Source organism: Rutidosis leptorrhynchoides, chromosome 8, assembly GCF_046630445.1.
Source record: "Rutidosis leptorrhynchoides isolate AG116_Rl617_1_P2 chromosome 8, CSIRO_AGI_Rlap_v1, whole genome shotgun sequence".
In the NCBI taxonomy this organism is placed as follows: Eukaryota; Viridiplantae; Streptophyta; class Magnoliopsida; order Asterales; family Asteraceae; genus Rutidosis; species Rutidosis leptorrhynchoides.
Window position 1 is genome coordinate 16,653,093 of NC_092340.1, and position 21,688 is coordinate 16,674,780.

Sequence of the window (21,688 nt, forward strand, 5' to 3'; positions counted from 1 at the left end):
CCAGCTGCGCAGAACAACCAGCACAGGGACCAGCAATGCAGAACAACCAGCACAAGGACCAGCAATGCAGAACAACCAGCACAAAACACTTAGCCAAATTTCAGCTTACTAAGAAAACTTAGTACTGAAAACACTTAGTCAAATTTTAGGTAGACCAAGTCATGATAGTAAATAATGGAAAACCACTTTTGGGTTCGGGTAATCTATCACTTAATAGGTGTACACTCCGTACCTCCAAACCCATTTACAAGTGTAGATTAAAACCCAAAATTACACTAAATTTACAACAGGTTTTAGGTGGAGCGTGATTAGAGAGTACCACTCTTTGTTTACAGACTTAAACCGAAGTAAACATCTTACCGGTAATCTTTTTAGGATTTCAGTCATAAGGTCTTGGCAGGAAGCAAGTTTGTCAGAAGCTAACTCGGAAGAGGAGGCAGTGGATAAAGAATGATCAACAGCAGCCATGATTATTATTATTAATTTATTATTATGATCCCCTATATGAAAACAAGATCTCTGCTTGCTACATCATATAAAAAAATAAATCAGTTAAATTGCATTGCAAATATAGCACATGAATAAAATAAGAAAAGATCACAATCACATGACTCGTCAACTATATCAAATCAACATATATAAATAAATAATAAATAAACCATATTAAACTAAAACACATGTCATGAAGTAATTACCTTTAATCCATCCTTTTTTTTTTTGTTAGGCTTACTCAGATCGAGATTGAAAAAGTTTAATATTTCAATTAAAATTACAATTACATTACAATTAAAATTAAAATTACAATTACAATTATTATAATATGATTACAATTACAATTACAATTAAAATTATAATTACAATTAAAACTAGAATTGTTTAAGTCGATTACCTGATCGGGACTGAAAGCGCCGCAATCCAGTTCTCCTACGAAGTACTATTTGTTTCACAACTGGTTTCGTTAGAATTTAAGGATGAGGATTGTCGGTTGAAACCTATAAGTACAATTAAATTTCGAGTTTCGTACATGCGCTATATTACAAATAGACTCTAGCAAGCCCAACAACAGGCCCATTATTTAAAGAATCACTCCAGCTAGACTTTTGGGTTCCCTTTGTGTTTTTAGTGTCTTCGCCTTGGGGGTTTCCTTCATTTTTCTTTATGTTCTTATATGTTTGTGGATTGTTTTGTTTGGTGTGTTGTTGTGTGCCAAACAATTTATAAAGATAAAAGATACAGTATTACTTAGCTATGTGTTTTAGGATGCAAGAATTTGTTTGTCCATGTTGGCCATAATGTTAATTTTGTTCCAGCAGTTTTAATATGCAATGTGAAGCACCTGTGTTTTAGGGTGCAACAAGAATTTATATGTAAATTTTGTTCGAACATTTTAAGAAATGGTTTTTTTTTTCCATAGGCTATTCGATGTATATAACAAGTCCAGGCATGTGCTTAATGTATATATTTTAGGGATATCATATTCAATTTGCCACAAACGCGGTCACTTTTAGCATTATTTTGTTTGTTCAAATTCTGTTATTATTTTTTCAATATTATGTTTTCCTGTTTTGCTGAAACTGATGCACGAATTTCAGCCACAGTGTGAAAATGTAAAGGTATAGATTAATTTAATGTGATGATTAGGTTTATATTAGTTTAATGTTATGAGGGGATGAATTAGTAAAAGAAGTATATGAAGACTTTGTAATTTGAAAGGTGAGTTTTTATTACTTGAAATTGTGTTTAGTGTTTTTGTACATACAATTTGGAAGGCATCAAGCCTATTTATAGGCTTCAATGGAGACTTCCATTTTTATCTAGAATTTTCTGATTTTTTTGTCTAGCTATCCTTCTATCACCTTCTAGTTAACTTCTTCTAAAATATCTTATAATTAATATCTAATGTCACTTTTAATTCTAGATTAGTCTAGAAAAACATTAGTATCTTAACACTCCTCCTTAATTCTCGAACTTGGGTCTTGGTAGTGCTTTAGTGAAAATATCTGCAATCTGCTCTTCGGTCTTGCAGTATTTTAATTCAATATATTTCTTGGCTGAGCTTTCTCGCAGAAAGTGATACTTGATGTCAATGTGTTTTGTTCTACCATGGAACACTGGATTCTTTGCCATCGCGATCGCGGACTTGTTGTCGCAGAATATTTTTGTAGCTTCATCTTGTTTCTCGCTCATGTCTCATCTTGTTTCTCGCCCATGTCTTCTAGTATTCTTCTTAGCCATATAGCTTGATTAGCTGAGTTTGCGGCTGCAACGTACTCGGCTTCGGCTGACGATTGTGCCGCCGTTTCTTGTTTCTTTGATGTCCATGAGAATACACCAGATCCAAGTGCGAATGCGTATCCGGAAGTACTTCTCATGTCATCCACCGATCCGGCCCAATCACTATCAGTGTATCCATGAAGCTTCGAGTCTATAGTGAGATTGTACCATATTCCATAGTCCATGGTACCTTGCAAGTATCTTAGTATTCTTTTAGAAGCTCCGTAATGTATTTGAGTAGGGTTTTGCATGTACCTGGATAGCAGACTCGTTGCGTACATGATGTCTGGTCTTGTTGATGTTAGATATAGTAGACTTCCAATGAGACTTCTGAATCTTGTAGCATCCGCTTTCTCCGATCCATCTTCTTGTCTCATCTTCTCATTGGCAACTAGTGGCGTGGCTACGGTTTTGCAACCGTATAGTTTAAACTTTTTCAGGAGGTTTTCTGTGTATTTCTTTTGACAAATGAAGATGCCTTCATTTTCTTGACTAATTTCGATGCCAAGAAAATAGCGCATCAATCCAAGGTCGCTCATCTCGAACGTTTTCATCATGTCTTGTTTAAACTCTTGTATCATTCTCTCATTGTTTCCCGTATATATAAGATCATCGACATACAAGGAAATAATGAGAGTGTCAGAGTTACCTTGGGTTTTGATGTAGAGTGTGGGCTCACTTTGACTCCTCCTGAAACCTTAACTTGTGAAGTAGCTGTCAATGCGGCTATACCAAGCGCGTGGCGCTTGTTTAAGTCCATATAAGGCTTTCTTGAGCTTTAGGACTTTTTATTCTTTTCCTTTCTGGACGAACCCTTGTGGTTGCCCAAACGAGATGAAGTTGGTACCAAAATGAAGAGGATGAAGAGAGGATCACGAATATGTAATTTATTTTGTTGTAAGCCTCCTAGATCGAATTTAGATGATGATTGAATGAATTTGGAAATGGTGTGTGTGTTCTTGCTAGAGAGGAAGAGAGAGAGATGGAGATGATAATGAATGAGTGAAAGGGGTTTGACCCTTTGACCTAGTCAAGGGTTTGATCCCTTGCCAAGTTTAGTCCCTCAACTTTCGTTCGGGTGCGTGAATTACCTAAACGAGATAATTTAAAACGCGTATCAACGGGAGATGTTATAAACATATAACGGAGTTTAAATTAGTATAACGTAAAAGTAAATGGAAAAAGGCGGGATGTGACATTACCTACTCCTTAAAAGAAATTTCGTCCCGAAATTTAAGTAGGCGTAGTAGTCGTTGTTTCTTCCTCGGAATCCCGCGTTTCCGGAATTGGGAATAAATGAGGGTATTTCTTTTGCATTTGATCTTGCCTTTCCCAAGTAAACTCGGGTCCTCTTTTGGCGTTCCAACGGACTTTAACAATCGGGATTCGGCTTTGTTTCAATGTCTTGATGGAGGTGTCCACAATTTCAACCGGTTCCTCCACAAAATGAAGCTTGTCATCAATAGTAAGTTCCTCGAGAGGGATGACGATGTCGGGTTCGGCAAGACACTTTTTCAAGTTAGATACATGGAAGGTAGGATGAACGGAGTTCAATTGAGGCGGAAGATCTAAACGATAAGCAACGTTTCCAATACGCTCCAAGATTTCGAAAGGACCAATATACCGCGGATTTAGCTTCCCGCGTTTCCCAAAACGGATTACACCTTTCCAAGGTGCAACTTTTAACATTACTCGGTCACCGACTTGAAATTCGAGGTCGTTGCGTCTTTTGTCGGTGTAGCACTTTTGACGACTCCGGGCCGTCCGGAGCCTATCTCGGATTTGTACGATCTTCTCGGTGGTTTCGTGAATGAGTTCGGGTCCGGTGATTTGCACGTCGCCTACCTCGGCCCAACAAAGAGGTGAACGACATTTGCGGCCATATAGCGCTTCAAAATGTGCGGCTTTAATACTCGCGTGATAACTATTGTTGTAAGAGAACTCGGCGAGAGGTAAGTGCTTGTCCCAAGCTTTTCCAAAATCAACCACGCAAGCTCGTAACATGTCCTCTAAGGTTTGAATTGTACGTTCGCTTTGTCCATCGGTTTGAGGATGATATGCGGTGCTCATGTCTAAACACGTTCCCAATGCTTCTTGCAAGGTACGCCAAAATCTAGAAACAAATCGGCCATCTCGGTCGGAGATAATCGATAAAGGTACACCGTGTCGGGCTACGATTTCTTTGATGTAGAGTTGGGCGAGTTTCTCCATTTTGTCGGTCTCCTTCATGGTAAGAAAGTGTGCGGATTTGGTGAGACGGTCAACAATAACCCAAATGGTATCATAACCGCCAACCGTCTTTGGTAGTTTGGTGATAAAATCCATCGTTATCCTTTCCCACTTCCATTGCGGGATCTCGGGTTGTTGAAGTAGTCCGGACGGTCTTTGGTGTTCGGCTTTGACTTTGGAACATGTCAAACACTTGGAAACATAAGTAGCTACGTCCCTTTTGATGTTCGGCCACCAATATAGTTGTTTAAGGTCGTGGTACATCTTATTGGCACCGGGGTGAATCGAGTATCGTGACTTATGGGCTTCATCTAAAATAAGGCTTCGTAGGTCCCCATAACTAGGCACCCAAATCCTTCCAGCGTAATATCGGAGTCCGGTCTCCCTAATTTCGAATCGAGAGACGAGAATGTTCAAGAGCTCGTGTGAAAGGTTTTCATCCTTGAGGGCCTCATCTTGGGCTACACGAATTTGACTATTGAGGTTGCTGTGAATGGTGATGTTTAAAGCTCGGACACGAAGAGGCACCGCTCTTTCTTTTCGACTTAAGGCATCGGCTACTACGTTTGCCTTCCCGGGATGGTAACGAAGCTCGCAATCGTAATCGTTCAAAGTTTCAATCCACCGTCGTTGTCTCATGTTTAGTTGCTTTTGATCGAAAATGTGTTGGAGACTTTTGTGGTCGGTAAAGATAGTACTCTTGGTTCCATAAAGATAGTGTCTCCACATTTTAAGTGCAAAGACAACGGCTCCGAGTTCGAGATCATGCGTCGTGTAGTTTCGTTCATGAATTTTGAGTTGTCGGGAGGCATGAGCAATGACTTTCTTTCGTTGCATCAATACACACCCAAAACCATGTTTCGAGGCATCGCAATATACAACAAAATCATCATTGCCTTCGGGAAGTGACAAGATAGGAGCGGTGGTTAGCTTTGTCTTCAAGATTTGGAACGCGGATTCTTGCTCGGTCGCCCAAATGAATTTCTTTCCCTTGTGAGTTAATGCGGTTAGAGGACGTGCAACCAAAGAGAAGTTTTCGATGAATCTACGATAGTACCCGGCGAGACCCAAGAATTGACGAATGTGAGTAGGAGTAGTAGGAGTCTCCCATTTACTAATGGCTTCGATTTTCGTGGGATCGACTTTAATACCTTGATCACTTACAACATGACCAAGAAATTGAACTTCCTTCAACCAAAATTCACACTTGGAGAATTTGGCATAAAGTCGTTCTTGTCTCAAGAGTTCAAGCACAAGTCGGAGATGTTGTTCGTGCTCTTCTTCATTTTTGGAATAGATTAATATATCATCGATGAACACAATAACGAATTTATCGAGATACGGTTTGCACACGCGGTTCATAAGATCCATGAACACCGCCGGTGCGTTAGTGAGACCAAATGGCATGACGAGGAATTCATAACTACCATAACGAGTCCGGAAAGCGGTTTTGGAGACATCTTCCCCCTTAACCCTTAATTGATGATAACCCGAGCGGAGATCGATTTTTGAATATACACAAGACCCTTGTAATTGATCAAAGAGGTCATCGATGCGAGGAAGAGGATATCGGTTCTTAACCGTCAATTTATTTAGTTCACGATAATCAATGCACATTCGTAGGGATCCGTCTTTCTTTTTAACAAACAAAATCGGAGCGCCCCAAGGTGAATGGCTAGGTTGGATAAAACCACGGTCAAGTAGTTCTTGGATTTGACTTTGCAATTCTTGCATTTCGGATGGAGCAAGTCTATATGGTGCACGTGCTACGGGTGCGGCTCCCGGAATAAGATCGATTTGGAATTCAACCGGTCGATGAGGTGGAAGACCCGGCAATTCGTCGGGAAATACATCGGAAAAGTCACTAACAATTGGCACATCATCGATACACTTCTCATCAGACTCGACTTTCTTAACGTGGGCAAGGATCGCAAAACAACCCTTACGGAGTAGTTTTCTAACTTTAAGGCACGAAACGAGGTTGAGTCTGGTGCAACTCTTATCGCCATAAACAATCAAAGGTTCACCATTCTCGATAGGAATTCGGATTGCGTTAAGATCACAAAGGATGTGAGATTTCGTTTTGACTAACCAATTCATACCGATTATTACATCAAAGCTTCCTAGTTCCATGGGTATCAAGTCAATTTCAAATTCCTTACCCAAAATGTTTAACGTACACCCCCGGTAATATGTGTCGGCACTTAATAGTTTCCCGTTAGCCATTTCAATGGTATAAGTGGTATCTAATGGAAGAGGTGGAGTGTTAAAAGAATGAGTCAAAGTCTTGGATATAAAGCATTTATCGGCACCCGAATCGAATAAGCAAGAGACATAAGAATTGTTGAGAAGAAACGTACCCGTGACTAGTTCAGTGTCATCCCGGGCTTCCTCGGTGTTGATGTTGAAAGCTCGGCCGCGCGTATTGGGGTTATCTTTCCTCTTCGGGCATGCATTTCTATAATGGCCCGTTTGGCCACATTCGTAACAAGTGCCCGTCTTTGGTGCATTGGGCCACTTTCGAGCGACGGGAGTGGCACTTTTACAATCGTTGGCCTTATGACCAATTCCTTGGCACCGATGGCAAATTAGCTTACTACATTCGTCAAAGTGATGTTTGTTGCATTTGTTGCAAAGAGGTAGAATTCCGGCATAACCCTTCTTGCCGTCGGAGGTGAAAGATTTCTTGGCAAAGTTGTTGTTGCTTGATTGGGGAGCTTCCCATTTTCTTTTGTTGTTACCCGACTTGTCCTCGGCTTTAGGTGCCGGTACTACGATTTCGTCCACTGTCTCTATCAATTTGCGGGCCATGTTCAAAGCTTCTTGATGATTAGGGGGTTTGGATGACATTACTCCGTGTTTGATGCTCTTTGGAAGACCATCCATGTAAAGTTCAACCCTTAAAGCTTCGGGGTTCACAAGATTTGGGCACATCAAGGCTAGTTCGGAAAATCGTTGATTATAAGCCTTGAGATCATTTCCGATCGCCTTTAAAGTTCTTAGCTCTTGTTCGAGCCTTCGGGTTTCTTCACGAGGGAAATATTCGACAATCATATTTTCCCTCAAGTCGGCCCAAGAGAGGGCGTGAGCTTCATCGGTACCCACCGATTGCACATAAGTATTCCACCATGTAAGAGCGACACCGGCGAAAGTGTGAGTGGAGTATTTGACCTTGTCTTGGTCCCGACAACCGCTTATGCTAAAGACGGCTTCCGTTTGCTCAAACCATCGGGTAAGCACGACCGGTCCCCCGGTTCCATCAAAAGTGTGAGGTTTGCACCCATGAAAGCTTTATAGGAGCATCCTTCGTTTGAGTTACCGGCTCCATTGTTGTTGTTGTTGTTGTTGTTGTGGTTGTTATTATTATTGTTGTTGGATGAGTGACCGGCCATGGCCGCATCTACGGCGGTAGCTATCATCCGTTCGAGAGCTTGTTCGGGAGTTTCATTGCGGCGTACACGACGAGGAGCCATTGTTCCTTCAAGACACAAGAATATCATTGATTAGTATTCTCAATAATACTAACCGTGATATAGAATAAAGATAAAGAGAAGTTTTTCCTCGACTCGCCTTAAATTCTTTATGTCATAATGTCGGAACGTTCATATGAGTCACCGTAATATAATCCCGGAAATTATATTACCCTGATTCATATGTGCATTCGACATCATTTCATATAGTCAAGGTGGCGTGTCAATCAAATTAAACAACGTGAGATTAAGATGAACTAAGAGTAGATATGAGTAGAAGCGTTCGAGTATAAATGCACAAGTAGTCAAGTAATTCCTACTTCAAGTCTATATGCCGGTTGTAGTCTAGACTCACCAATGTACCCTATGACTCGGGGTCGACACCAATGAACTCTAAATCCCTACAACCAACGCTCTGATACCATCTGTAGCGACCCGACCAAATCATGTTTGACGGCGCCGTCTACTTAGGTCCCGTTACGTGGTCATAAGTCTTTAAAACAACGTTTGACCAAAAGATGTCGCATTCATTTCAAAAGTAAAGATTGTTCCCCAGTTTACAAGAATTGTTCATCCAAAAGTTACGTCACAAAGTTAAGTACAAACGAAATCCTATACGACACAGTTTTAAATAAAGTCAAAAGACGCTCCATGTATGCATATATACTCGACATCCAATGCAAGTATCAAAATAATGAGCGGAAGCATGTATCATGTATCGTTCAAGGACCTGAGAAAAACATAGAAATCTGTCAACGAAAACGTTGGTGAAATCATAGGTTTAAGTAAGTAAGTACAAATGAACCACAAGATTTGCATCAATGAAAATAACAGTAATACATTCCAAAAGTTTGTTTCACGAGCACCCAATTATCAATGCTTAACATTCCTTCCATTGAACCCCATCACTTAGTGCTAGAACATACACTGTTTCTCGAAAATATATTTCATTCGTAAACGGTAGCGAACCGTTTGAATGAGGGTTTGTCAAACCCATATGGATCCATACAACATAAGTTCTCGCTTACACCCGGCAAGTGTAACTAATGATAATCGAATTGAGGATTTTGTTCTAAACTCGTATGTAGAATGTTTGTTTTCCTGTACTTGTGTTCACTTAGTAAAGAAATGTTTATGTTTTCTCATCCCAAATGTAAGTTCAAAAAGAGTAAAAGTGGGACTATGATCTCACCTTGAGTGCACGAGTAGTAAAGTACTTCAACAAGTAAACGTGTGCAAAGAACAATGCTAGTCTTGACCTAAACAATAGGTTGTATCAATAACGGTAAACACGATAGGTCAAAGATGTTCAATTAGTCCTATGGCTCGTTAAGACTCGATCATAATAGCATGTGAATCAAATTGTCATGTTTCATGCAAGGTACAAGTATAAAAACATGTTAGAACGATTGCACAAATATTTGGTTAAGTTTGATTAAAAGTCAACTTGGTCGGGTCAAAGTCAACGAAAAAGTCAACCTGTTCGGGTCGGGTCCCGAACTATTTTTCTGAGGTTTTTAATCATATATGAGCATGTTAGAACAAGTTTCATGTGAATCGGAGGTCCGTAGTATGCCAAACATTTTTCGTATTTTGGACATGGAGGTCAGAACCTGACCCCCTTATATGTCGCGCCGCGACAGGAAAGGCCGCGCCGCGGCAAAGGCCGGGAGCTGGTGCCTGGCCAGTCCCAAATGTTCAAGTCTCGATCCAAAACTTTTTTGTGCATAAAACACAAACCGCTAACACTTAGGACTCGCACCTTATATCGTTGGAAAGCTCTTTTGACGTAGAATGCAACTAAACACAATTCATCAATCAAAAACCTCATTATAACAACCAAAACCGCATCTAATGCTCAACATTAATCGCATACAAGTTCATAAATGCAATTCAATGATTCGGGCAATCAATTTACATGAATGATATGCCGTTTCGAAGGTAATCAAGCATACAATCCAACTAAACACTTACCAACCATAATCCATGGCATTCAATGCATCAAAAGTCCATTTCAAGTTCATCAAACCCTAACCCAAATTTACCAAAATCATAAATCAAGTTTATGAACTTTTCTAAAGCAACCTACACATCAAATTGAAGCTAGTGATACTAGGAACACAATTAGAACATGAACTTTTAACATCTAACAACATATGATCATCCAAAATTCAAGAACAACACACCAAAATTCAAGTTCATGCTAGTTATACTAAAACAACGAGATCGAGCATACAAATTACATACACGACATCACAATGAGCCATAGACACTAACTAACACCATTTCAAGTCAAAAACACGAATTTAGAGAAATCTAGAGTTTTAGAAATGTTACCCAAACGAGATGAAGTTGGTACCAAAATGAAGAGGATGAAGAGAGGATCACGAATATGTAATTTATTTTGTTGTAAGCCTCCTAGATCAAATTTAGATGATGATTGAATGAATTTAGAAATGGTGTGTGTGTTCTTGCTAGAGAGGAAGAGAGAGAGATGGAGATGATAATGAACGAGTGAAAGGGGTTTGACCCTTTGACCTAGTCAAGGGTTTGATCCCTTGCCAAGTTTAGTCCCTCAACTTTCGTTCGGGTGCGTGAATTACCTAAACGAGATAATTTAAAACGCGTATCAACGGGAGATGTTATAAACATATAACGGAGTTTAAATTAGTATAACGTAAAAGTAAATGGAAAAAGGCGGGATGTTACAATTGGCACCTCGGCTATTAATTTATAATTGTTTTTCTTGTCACGAATAACACATGATTTGTCTTCGAAGAGTAAAGAGTAGCCGTGCTCCATCATTTGTCCAACACTTAGCAAGTTACTCGCTAAGCTTGGTACTAAAAGAACGTCATTAACAGATCGAGTGACGTTATTAGTTTGAACAGTTATCGTACCTTTGCCTTTAGTGTCAACAAGCGCTCCATTCCCTAGTTTGACGCGGGACTTTACGGACGTGTTGATACTATCAAATAACTTTTTATCTCCTGTCATGTGGTTGCTGCACCCACTGTCGATCAACCAAGTATCGTCCCTCTGTTTATTTGCGACATGACAGGCATAGAATAGCTGATTTTTGTTCTCCGGTATATCTTCACTTTCTTTCGTGAAGTTAGCTCGATGATTTTGTTTTAAACGACAATCTTTTTCTAGATGCCCAAATCTTTTGCAGTTATTGCATTGTGGTTTCCCTTTGTGGAAACAATCTTTCTCCAAGTGGTTTGTCCTTTTGCAAATACCACATGGAGGGTAGCTTTTTCTTTTTTGATCGAACCCGGTTCTGGGTTTTGCTCCTCCTCTCGAATTTTCTTCAAGAATTCTTTTCCCCCCATTATTAGATTTTTGAGACCTTATTTTGAGTTTAGACTGAAAGGCACTTTCGAGTGAGTTTTCACTACGCCGACTCAGTCTAGCCTCATATGCTTCAAGAGAGCCAATTAATTCTGGTACCGACAGAGTCTCGATGTCTTTCGACTCTTCGATAGCAGTAATGACATGATCATATTTTTCGGTCATACTGATAAGTATCTTTTCTACGATCCTTTAGTCAGTTATATTATCTCCATAGGCTCTCATTTGATTTACTATTTCTTTGATTCTAGAGTAGTAGTCTTTAACGGTCTCGCTCTCTTTCATATTTAAATTTTCAAAATCCCGTCTTAGAGTTAGTAGTTTGACGGATCTTACCTTGACGTTTCCTTGAAATTCTTCTTGAAGGATCTTCCACGCCTCTTTGACTGTCGTAGCTCCCATGATTCGTGGAAAGATAGACGGTGTCAAGGCTTGTTGAATGTACCCAAGAGCAGCAGCATTTCTTACAATATTTTTGTTGTATTTTTCTTGTTCTTCCGCGGACAGAGTTCCGACGTCCTTTGGAGTTGTAAACCCGACTTCGACAATATCCCACAAGCTTTGTGCTTGAAAATATGTCTTCATTCGGATACTCCAAAAATCATAGTTGTCGCCATCAAAGATGGGGACGGGAATATTGTATGTACCAACGGTAGTCATGGTGTATTCGAACAACGCCCAACACGGCTCTTGATACCACTTGTGAAAATGTAAAGGTATAGATTAATTTAATGTGATGATTAGGTTTATATTAGTTTAATGTTATGAGGGGATGAATTAGTAAAAGAAGTATATGAAGACTTTGTAATTTGAAAGGTGAGTTTTTATTACTTGAAATTGTGTTTAGTGTTTTTGTACATACAATTTGGAAGGCATCAAGCCTATTTATAGGCTTCAATGGAGACTTCCATTTTTATCTAGAATTTTCTGATTTTTTTGTCTAGCTATCCTTCTATCACCTTCTAGTTAACTTCTTCTAAAATATCTTATAATTAATATCTAATGTCACTTTTAATTCTAGATTAGTCTAGAAAAACATTAGTATCTTAACACACAGCAACGCGCGGCCAAATGTGACCCTGTTAAATCAATTAATTACACCATTCAAATTAGTTACGTGAGGTAAAAAAGAAGTTACTTTTGTTATCACGCGGATTCGAGGGTATTAAACTAGAGCGTAAAAGCTACACTACGTACTATTTACTGGAAATGAAACTAAATGAGCAATGATTCATAACCAAATGTTGTAAATTATCAAACTACCCAAGCAATAGTAATAATAAACCAAAATGAGAGAGAAAAATCAATAAAAATAAAAATGTAACTATAAATCAAAAGTTGTAGAGAGACATTGCAAACTGATAAACATTCGGCCACTGATACAAGCAGGGAACCTGAGAAGGTGTAATCCGAGGAGAAGTATAATCACGAAGAATGTGATAAGTCTTGGAATCCAAGTTTAACTTCAGGATTTTCGTAGGTGTTTCCACCACCAAGAAGGATTCAACACCCAAAACAAGAGATAAAACATCAAACTCAAAGAAATGATTAGCTTTAAGAGATGTTTTCATGCTTTCAGGGAATAATGTTCCATCAAATTCTTCAAGATCAACATGGTACTTGACTAACCATTCTGAATAATCTCTTTTTAATTCATAAATCTTGAACTTAGTAATGAGAGGACAATAAATTTCAACAAGAAGTAACTCAACCCGAGATTCAAATATATAACTTCTATACTTCAAGATGTCTTTTAAATCAAAACAAGCAAAAGCTGGTGTTTTTATTTCGTAAATCATCTCTTGATCCAAATCAAAATACACAATAAACCCAAATCGGTCAATCCAATGAATGGCATTGTTCCAGTAAACAGCGCTCTTAAAGTCAACATTCGAGTTTCTTCTAGCGATTCTATGTTTATATGAAAGCTTGCAAGTGTGAGTTTGTGAGGAATACATATGTATTTGATAATGATAGCCGTCGTTATCACGTGATGAATCACCACGAAGAAAACTAGAAACGTATATGATTTTGTAATAAGGTGACTTTAAAGGATCAAAAGCTAAGCTCATACCTAAGTCAAACTTTCCTGAGCCGGGAACCATAGTTAATTGGTTGATGGTTGGATTGAATACGTAATGTTTGTCCGTAATCGCTTTATAATCAGAATGTCTAATATTTTCGGTAATACAAAGCATTAAACCGTTACAAGAATGCTTAAGTTTTATATAGTCGGCATCTGGATCGATGTTTCGGATGAGAGTTGTGAAATCAGGGAATTTTACCGGACTATTGACGTCAAACGGAACAAAAACATATCCCGAGTCCGATTTCTTCTTTACTGATCGGAGGAACATACCGGAAGGAGGATCGGGTTTACGATTTAGGTGGCACGTGATTAGAGAGTACCACACTTTGTTTACAGACTTGAACCGAAGTAAACATCTTACCGGTAATCTTTTTAGGATTTCAATCATAAGGTCTTGGCTGGAAGAAAGTTTGTCCCAAGCCGCCAACTGAGAGGAGGCAACCGATAAAGAGTGATCGGCAGCCATTGCATTAGTTAAACAAAGAAGACAATATGAACGCCCTATGTGAAAACAAGATCTCTGCTTGCTACATCATATATAAATAAATAAATAAATAAAAAATCAGCTAAATTGCATTGCATTAATTAAACAACGAAGACAATATGAACGCTAATTATAATTAATTTGTTTAAACGATTACCTGTTTTAATGAATTAAATTAAAATTGCACCTTTTCCTTTTAGTGCCTCCTGCAAATCCCAGTTGAAACAATAGATGGTGAATATACAAAACATATATAATCAATCGGGGAAAAGCCAACAAATGAAAGAAACTCAGATACTATACTTCACACTACAATTTTCAGGATTAAAAAAAAAAAAAAAACCTTAGTCTTCCGCTATATTAATGACTCATTTAATAAAATACCAAAAAGATGACCACTTTAACAGCCTACTCTGTATATATATTTAATACATAATCAGGAAGCACAAATCCCTCCCAGATAAGATTTCACATCTTCAGCCATTATTTATGCACTCGAAAATGGGATGAAATATATAATTTGAGTAAAAAAAGAATCCTAATAATCTAATGCAGAGTGCAGCAACCCTTATCCTTATTAAAAATAAACAACAGTACATATGAAAAAAAAAAAAAAAAAAGTATGAAGCTTAAAGTAATATCCTTTTACCCGTTAAAGAACAAAAGATTTAATCTTGTAAGATATTGAACCCATACCTCACCCACTTCCAATGTTATCCTAATTTTGCCAACACCTGACCCCTTACAAAAAAGTGATCTAAAAATTGGAATATATTAATGGGTTATGTAAGGCTTTATTAAATTAACAATTTGCAAATATAGCACATGAATAAAATAAGAAAAGATCACTCGTCAACTATATCAAATCAAATCAACATATATAAATAAATACTCACTCCGTCCCATTCAAATGTCCACCTTTCTATTTTTGGTTGACCCATATCAAATGTCGACTTTGGATTTAAATCAATAAGAAGAGGTTATTCTGGAAGGAGAAAATTTCTGATGGGTGAAAAATAGAGTTAGTGGTATTTCCTAAAACTGTGTGCAAAAAATAAGAAGACACCTGTAATGGAATGGAGGTAGTAATAAATAAAATCAAATTAAACTGAAACACGTGTCATGAAGTAATTACCATTAATCCATCCTTTTTTTGTTAGGGCTCACTCAGATCGAGATTGAAAAAGTTTAACATATACGGAGTATTTCATTTCAATTAGAATTAAAATTACAATTACATTTACAATTACAATTACAATTACAATTACAATTATAATTACAATTATAATATAATAAAATTATAATTACAATTAAAATTAAAATTGTTTAAGTCAATTACCTGATCGGGACCGAAAGCGCCGCAATCCAGTTCTCCTTACGAAGTACTATTTGTTTCACAACTGGTTTCGTAGAATTTAAGGATGAGGATTGTCGGTTGAAACCTAAACGTACAATTAAATTTCAAGTTTCGTACATGGGCTATAATACAAATGGACTCTAGCAAGCCCAACAACAGGCCCATTATTTAAAGAATCACTCCAGCTCGACTTTTGGATTAATAAAATGTGGACCCAGTATTCGGCCCAACTTCAGGCCCATTCTGTGTTAGGTTTCCAGCCATAGTGCCATGTTCTCCGCCAGGGGCGGATCTATATACCAAGTACCGGTATCACGTATCACCAGTGAGATATACAATCTAGTAGAAAAATTTTCGAGCTTTTGATAAGTTATAGTATTGAGTAGTGTAAAATTTATTGAGTGACACCACTGCCATCAGTGTCGGCACTAAGGTTGGGGCACAAGGGAGACGCACAGGGCATCCAGATTTAAAGGAGATCATTTGCAAAGTTTGAGCTTTTATTTTTAAAGTTACAGAGGATTTTTATGCAAGGTGGGTAGAGGAAGAATAAGAAGTAAAAGTGAAGTTAGAGAGAGGAAAAGAATAATGGTTACAGTATTAATGTTACTTTATACTGAGTGCTTTTCTTTATACGTAGTACTTTTTTATTGTGTTGGAAAAACCATTAGTTGAACTTTGCACGTACCTTACCCCATCCCGTTCATGTCAACGTCAAATTTGACTGATTTTCTTATTAATGTATTAATTATTTTATTATTATTATTATCGGAGTACTTATTAATGAAATAGATAAATTAAACTTTTCATTTTATCTTTTTGTGACATTCATTTTTAATACATAAATTATATTAATTAATTTACTAATTATACTTTTTTTTTTTTGTAAATTATACTTATTTGTTTTTATCATTTTGATAAATAAATAATATATAAATTAAACAATTAAGCCGTATGATGTTGATACATTGGTAGTGACATAACTTGAATATATTTCTCTTATCAGCTCATTTCATGACCTCGGCTAACAGAGTCTTGTATATCGTGTGCTCTAAAAGTTATAAAATAAACTCCGTAAAGTATACATTTTTTGATACAAACAGGTAGGCTGGTAGCTACCGGAGTAACAATGTTCAACAATGAATAGGCATCACATATAGCATATTATATATATTATATATATTTCAAATAGAATGAAATTCACCATAAACAATAGGATCTTTCAATTTTTTTTATTTTTTTCTGGAATGGTTGCTCAATACATAAAAGATGGAAGCCATCGTAGACTATCTTATTTTAAGCTTGATCACCTCAATCAGCATTAAATTGTCCAACTTGGGAAACCTTTCCTCCCCATTCTATTTAATATCTTGACATCTGCTCTCTGTTTCTTAAAACACTGTTTTCCTTCGGAAGAAACTTTTGGGCAATCCGTCATGTATAACACGGATAACAATTTGCACCCACTACCCAAAGCGAGTAATCCTTTATCGCAAAGGTCCTCGGAGTCGTTCACATGTAGTGTCACCAAATTTTGACAATGCAATCCAATCGAAACCCAATCAGGGATTCCAATTCCACTACAAGATCTGAAGCTCAACTCTTGAAGATAAGGACACCCTTCTGATATTTTCACGATGATGCAATCGTCAATAACAAATGAAAATTTCCAAAAAGTTAGGATTTTAAGATTTTTAGCAATTCCTGAACCAATTGCCGCTGAACCAATTGCCGCTAAACCACGTTGATTCTCATTAAGGTTATCAGGCTGAAAAACTTGTAGATACTCAAGACCGCCTCCACTTAAAAATCCATTCGGGTAAAGGACGTGTGAATCGACTTCTAAATAACTCAAAGTTGACGAAAAACCTTGTTCGGATCTTACTCCAACAACTTTAATACATTCGAATATTTTGAGTGCTCGAAGTTGAGGACAATTTTGTTTAAGTTTCGAAATTCCAGTGTCTGTTACGTGATGGCAACCAATAAGACTCACACTCACTAAGAATTTATTACCATATTTGGTTAATGTTTCCAATTCGCTGTCCGTAATGGTAATAAATGAGAGTTTAAGAACCGATATAAATAACGGTGACCCAAAATTCCTAAAACGATAAAGGTTTCTACCAAGCACAATCGAATCACAAGGGTTAGGGTTGTATGACTTACGTAACACGGTTGAGCTTTTAACATCCAAGCATACACAATTTAGAATTGCGATATAAAGAAAACGATGACACGTTAGGCTAAAAGAGCTTTCATAACACACTCGGATAAGTTTCCGATAAATCAGGCTCAGAAGGTCATCCGGAAGTTGTGTAATACACATTCCCTCGTCACTTACATCCATTTATCTGTAAATAACTCTCCATCAATATCAATATTATATATTTAACTTTAGTAGATAGATCAAAAGGAAAACAACAATAACTATAAACAACAGTGATAAGTGTTTATCTTAGTTAGTTCAAATCAGTTAGACACCCTGATTTTACATTTACATGATAGACAAAACGTTTGAAAAAAAAAAAAAGTATGAAGCTTTAAGTTATTTCCTTTTACCCGTTAAAGAACAAAAGATTTAATCTTGTAAGATATTGAACCCATACCGCACCCACTTCCAATGTTATCCTAATATTGCCAAAACCCCCTTACAATAAGTGATCTTAAAATAATTGTAATATATCAATGGTTTTATATCGACAAATTGTAAATATCCTGCAAGCACACGATTAAAAATAAGAAAGAGATCATCACCTGACTCGTCTAATTTCAACTATATCAAATCACAATAAACTTATGGTTGAGATGTCTAATAAGATTCCAAAATCAACACACACACATACACACACACATACATATATATATATATATATATATATATATATATATATATATATATATATATATATATATATATATATATATAAACCAAATCAAACAAAAATTGAATCTAATGTAAATTCGTTAGGCTTACCCAGATCGAGATTTAAAAAAACACATTTTTTTACAAGAAAGAAATATCTCCTTTATTTTATCGATTAATTTCATTTTGTATTCACAGCTTCAGAATTTTTAAGAACATACGGAGTAATATGAACGCTAATATAATTATAATAATCAAAAAAATTTAAGCCGATTACCCGATCGGGACTGAAAGCGCCGCAATCCTGGTTTCGTAGAATTTGAGGATGAGGATTATCGATCGATTGAAACCTACAAGTACAAATAACCTACAAAATTCGTACTTGGCTATATATTACAAATGAATCTAGCAAGCCCAATCTCAGGCCCATTTTTAAAATGATCACTCTTGACTTTTGGATTAATAAAGGTGTGTTGCCACAGTATTCGGCCCAACTAGAGGCCCATTCTGTGATAGTTTCCTTTTCTTTTTCTTCTTCTTCTTCTTTTTCTTTTCTTTTCTTTCTAAAATATATGTATCTTTTAAGTAGTTCATAAAGATCGGGAGGATACAAATTACATCATTAACCAAATCTGATAATCTGAAGTTCGTGACCGAACCTAAAACCTACAAACATTGAAATTGAAATTGAAGTATTCAAACACTAATGCACAATCGATATACGTCCCCCCGAACCCGGAGGCCCATGAAAGACCACCCAATCCACAACTGCATCATCCCGACTAGGGATGACATTAGATGTTCGATCCATCGGATATCTATCCGATCCAATCCATTTAGATGGATATGGATGATCTAAACGGATGATAATAGATATTGATATGGATGATGTGAAAAATTAGTGAATCGGGTATGGATGACAATTTATCATCCATGAATATATCCATTTACCACCCGGAATACGTATATACATATAAATGTATACATAGTTACTTAAATATATGCATATATATTTAAATATCCTTATATTTGTACACTATAAACTATTAAAATGTTATCGAAAATATAGATTGTGAATATACAATTATGTGAATAGGTATTAAATTCATATATCTTACATATATTACACATCATTGTCAGTGGCGAATCTAGGATGTTCAATCACTGGTGGCACAAAATAAAAAGCGTGCAAATACGGTTGGGTCGGCCTTGTCGGTTTGATGCCCATACGAAACATTTGAAAAATGTCCTTACAAAACTTTACTACTAGTATTATGTTACAACGCTTTAATATATACTAAGTTAACTACCTATCAACTATGGGGAAGTGGTGGCATGGTAAGAATCTATCCTTTTAATGTAAAGGTCAAGGGTTCCATTCCGGCCATTCACAAAGTTATTCTCCCTCATGGCCATGGAAGTTCGCCTGCAATGACTCCGGGTTGCTCGCAAAATGAGTAGTCACTCTAAGATTAGTCCGTTCAAAAAAAAAAAATTTGAATACTCAGGTTAATAAAAAAAAAAGTTAACTACCTATCTACACATTAATTTATTTGAAGACAAAAATATTTCAAAGAGATAAACTCTAAATTATATATATATATATATATATATATATATATATATATATATATATATATATATATATATATATATATATATATATATATATATATATATATATATATATATATATATATATATATATATATATATATATATATATAATGTGAAGATCAAGCGCTAAGTGGGTGTTGGTGGGATAAGGGGATAAGTGATTTTGTGATTTTTATATCTTTATTTCTACAGCTCCGATTTAAAAAAAAAAAATTGTTGGTATCTATTTTCAGTGTGCAGATTCAGGAAAAAAATAATTTTTTTTTTTAACTGGAGCGTTAAGATGCATCTGATGCATGTTATCTGCTGTTTGATACATGTTAACTGTCTTTCATGCAGCAGATGCATCTTAACAAAAAACAAAGAAAAAATGACTTTTGATTAAAAAAAACAGTGTTTAGGGTTTAGTAATTAGGGTTTAGTAATTAGGGCTTAGTAATTAGGGTTTAGAAATTAGGGTTTAAGGTTTAGAAATTAGGGTTTTAGAACGAGTTTTTAAACGAACGGTTTAGAGTTTAGGGTTTAGGGTTTACGGAGTAAACCCGAAAACCCTAACCCCTAACCCCTAAACTCTAAATTGGGCTAAATCCTAAAAAAACTCAAAAAAACCTCAAAAAACGTTAACATGCATCAGGTGCATTTTAAGCTCATGTTAAAAAAAAAAAAAATTTATGAATCTACACAATGTCAGTAGATCACGAGAATTTTTTTTCTTTCAAATTGGAGCTCTAATATAAAAGATATAAAAATATCATTTTACTTATCCCCTTATCCCAAAAAAGTCACTTATCCCTTAATCTCCCCTATATATATATATATATATATATATATATATATATATATATATATATATATATATATATATATATATATATATATATATACACACACTAATTGTGAAGAGGTTTGTTTTAGTTTTGTTTAACATGCAATGTTTAGATTCAGTGGCGGATCTAGGATTGGTAGTCACTGGTGTCACCGGTTAAAACCCCTAAAAATTTTCTACTGGATGTGTTATTTCAATGGTGTCACTAAAAAAAATGTACACTATCCAATGGTGTCACTAGTTAAAAAACCCAACATTTTTCCACTACATCGCGTATTTCAGTGGTGTCACATGCCACCACTGGGTTATAAATAGATCCGCCCTGTTTAGATTCGGTTATATTAAGGAAAAAAATACATATGTTGAATGGATAAATAATAGCATTATAAATATAGGGACTAAATGTGTAAATTAATAATAGTATAGGTATTTGAAAAAAAAATAACTTAAAGAAATTCAGTCATGAATGATGAGCCTGGGAGATTGTGCTTAGGTTCATCTTCTCAAAACAATCCGTACTCTTTTCCATAGGGAGGTGATCCGTACACCACTTTATTTTTGTCATACACCACCAAAATAATTATTTGGACATTTTTACCCTTTCTTTTATTCACCACCAACTCTCCTTAACTTCTCAAAGGAAGGGTAAAAATGTCCAAATAATTGTTTTAGTGGTGTATGGCAAAAATAAGGTGGTGTACGGATCAACTCCCTTTTCCATACCTCCATTAAAGTACGTATTTAAGCTTTTTACAATTTGAACATGGTATTACAATTATAAAGATGAAATCTAGAAGGAACAAAAACGCATGGTGCTCCACCCCTTGAAAATATGTGGCCACTTTAATTATATAACTATGAATCTCTCAAGCGGGGTGCAATGCTTGAGATCGCGTTAAGGTGAAGTGTACTAATCAGCACTGATCGGGTTTCATGGCCTTATTTAGCAGAGGTACAACTTATAACAACCGTTGTGCTTCAGCGTGCACGTACGACGTTTATATGCTTGGCGACTACACCAGCATGGTCTATGACCGACAATGTACCATGGGCCTAGTTAGATGTTTCACTAGGAAAGTGTCCTCAGTCAGAATCCAAAGCTCGGTGGACTTAGCACAACCG

The 21,688-nt window shown here is 36.5% G+C and overlaps 2 protein-coding genes across 2 annotated transcripts; both read right to left on the reverse strand.

The window, feature by feature from the left end:
• Window positions 1-12,593: 12,593 nt before the first annotated feature.
• On the reverse strand, window positions 12,594-15,412 carry LOC139863091 (F-box protein At5g07610-like). Its single transcript, XM_071851734.1, has 3 exons — window positions 15,240-15,412; window positions 14,058-14,106; window positions 12,594-13,943 (listed from the first exon to the last, which is right to left on the reverse strand). The coding sequence occupies exon 3, from the start codon at window positions 13,880-13,882 to the stop codon at window positions 12,659-12,661; it is 1,224 nt and encodes a 407-aa protein (XP_071707835.1). The 5' UTR covers window positions 13,883-13,943; window positions 14,058-14,106; window positions 15,240-15,412; the 3' UTR covers window positions 12,594-12,658.
• A 926-nt stretch (window positions 15,413-16,338) lies between these two features.
• Window positions 16,339-18,501, reverse strand: LOC139862629 (F-box/LRR-repeat protein 12-like). The gene is made up of 2 exons (XM_071851248.1): window positions 18,401-18,501; window positions 16,339-17,611 (listed from the first exon to the last, which is right to left on the reverse strand). The coding sequence occupies exon 2, from the start codon at window positions 17,605-17,607 to the stop codon at window positions 16,579-16,581; it is 1,029 nt and encodes a 342-aa protein (XP_071707349.1). The 5' UTR covers window positions 17,608-17,611; window positions 18,401-18,501; the 3' UTR covers window positions 16,339-16,578.
• Between the last annotated feature and the right edge of the window lie 3,187 nt (window positions 18,502-21,688).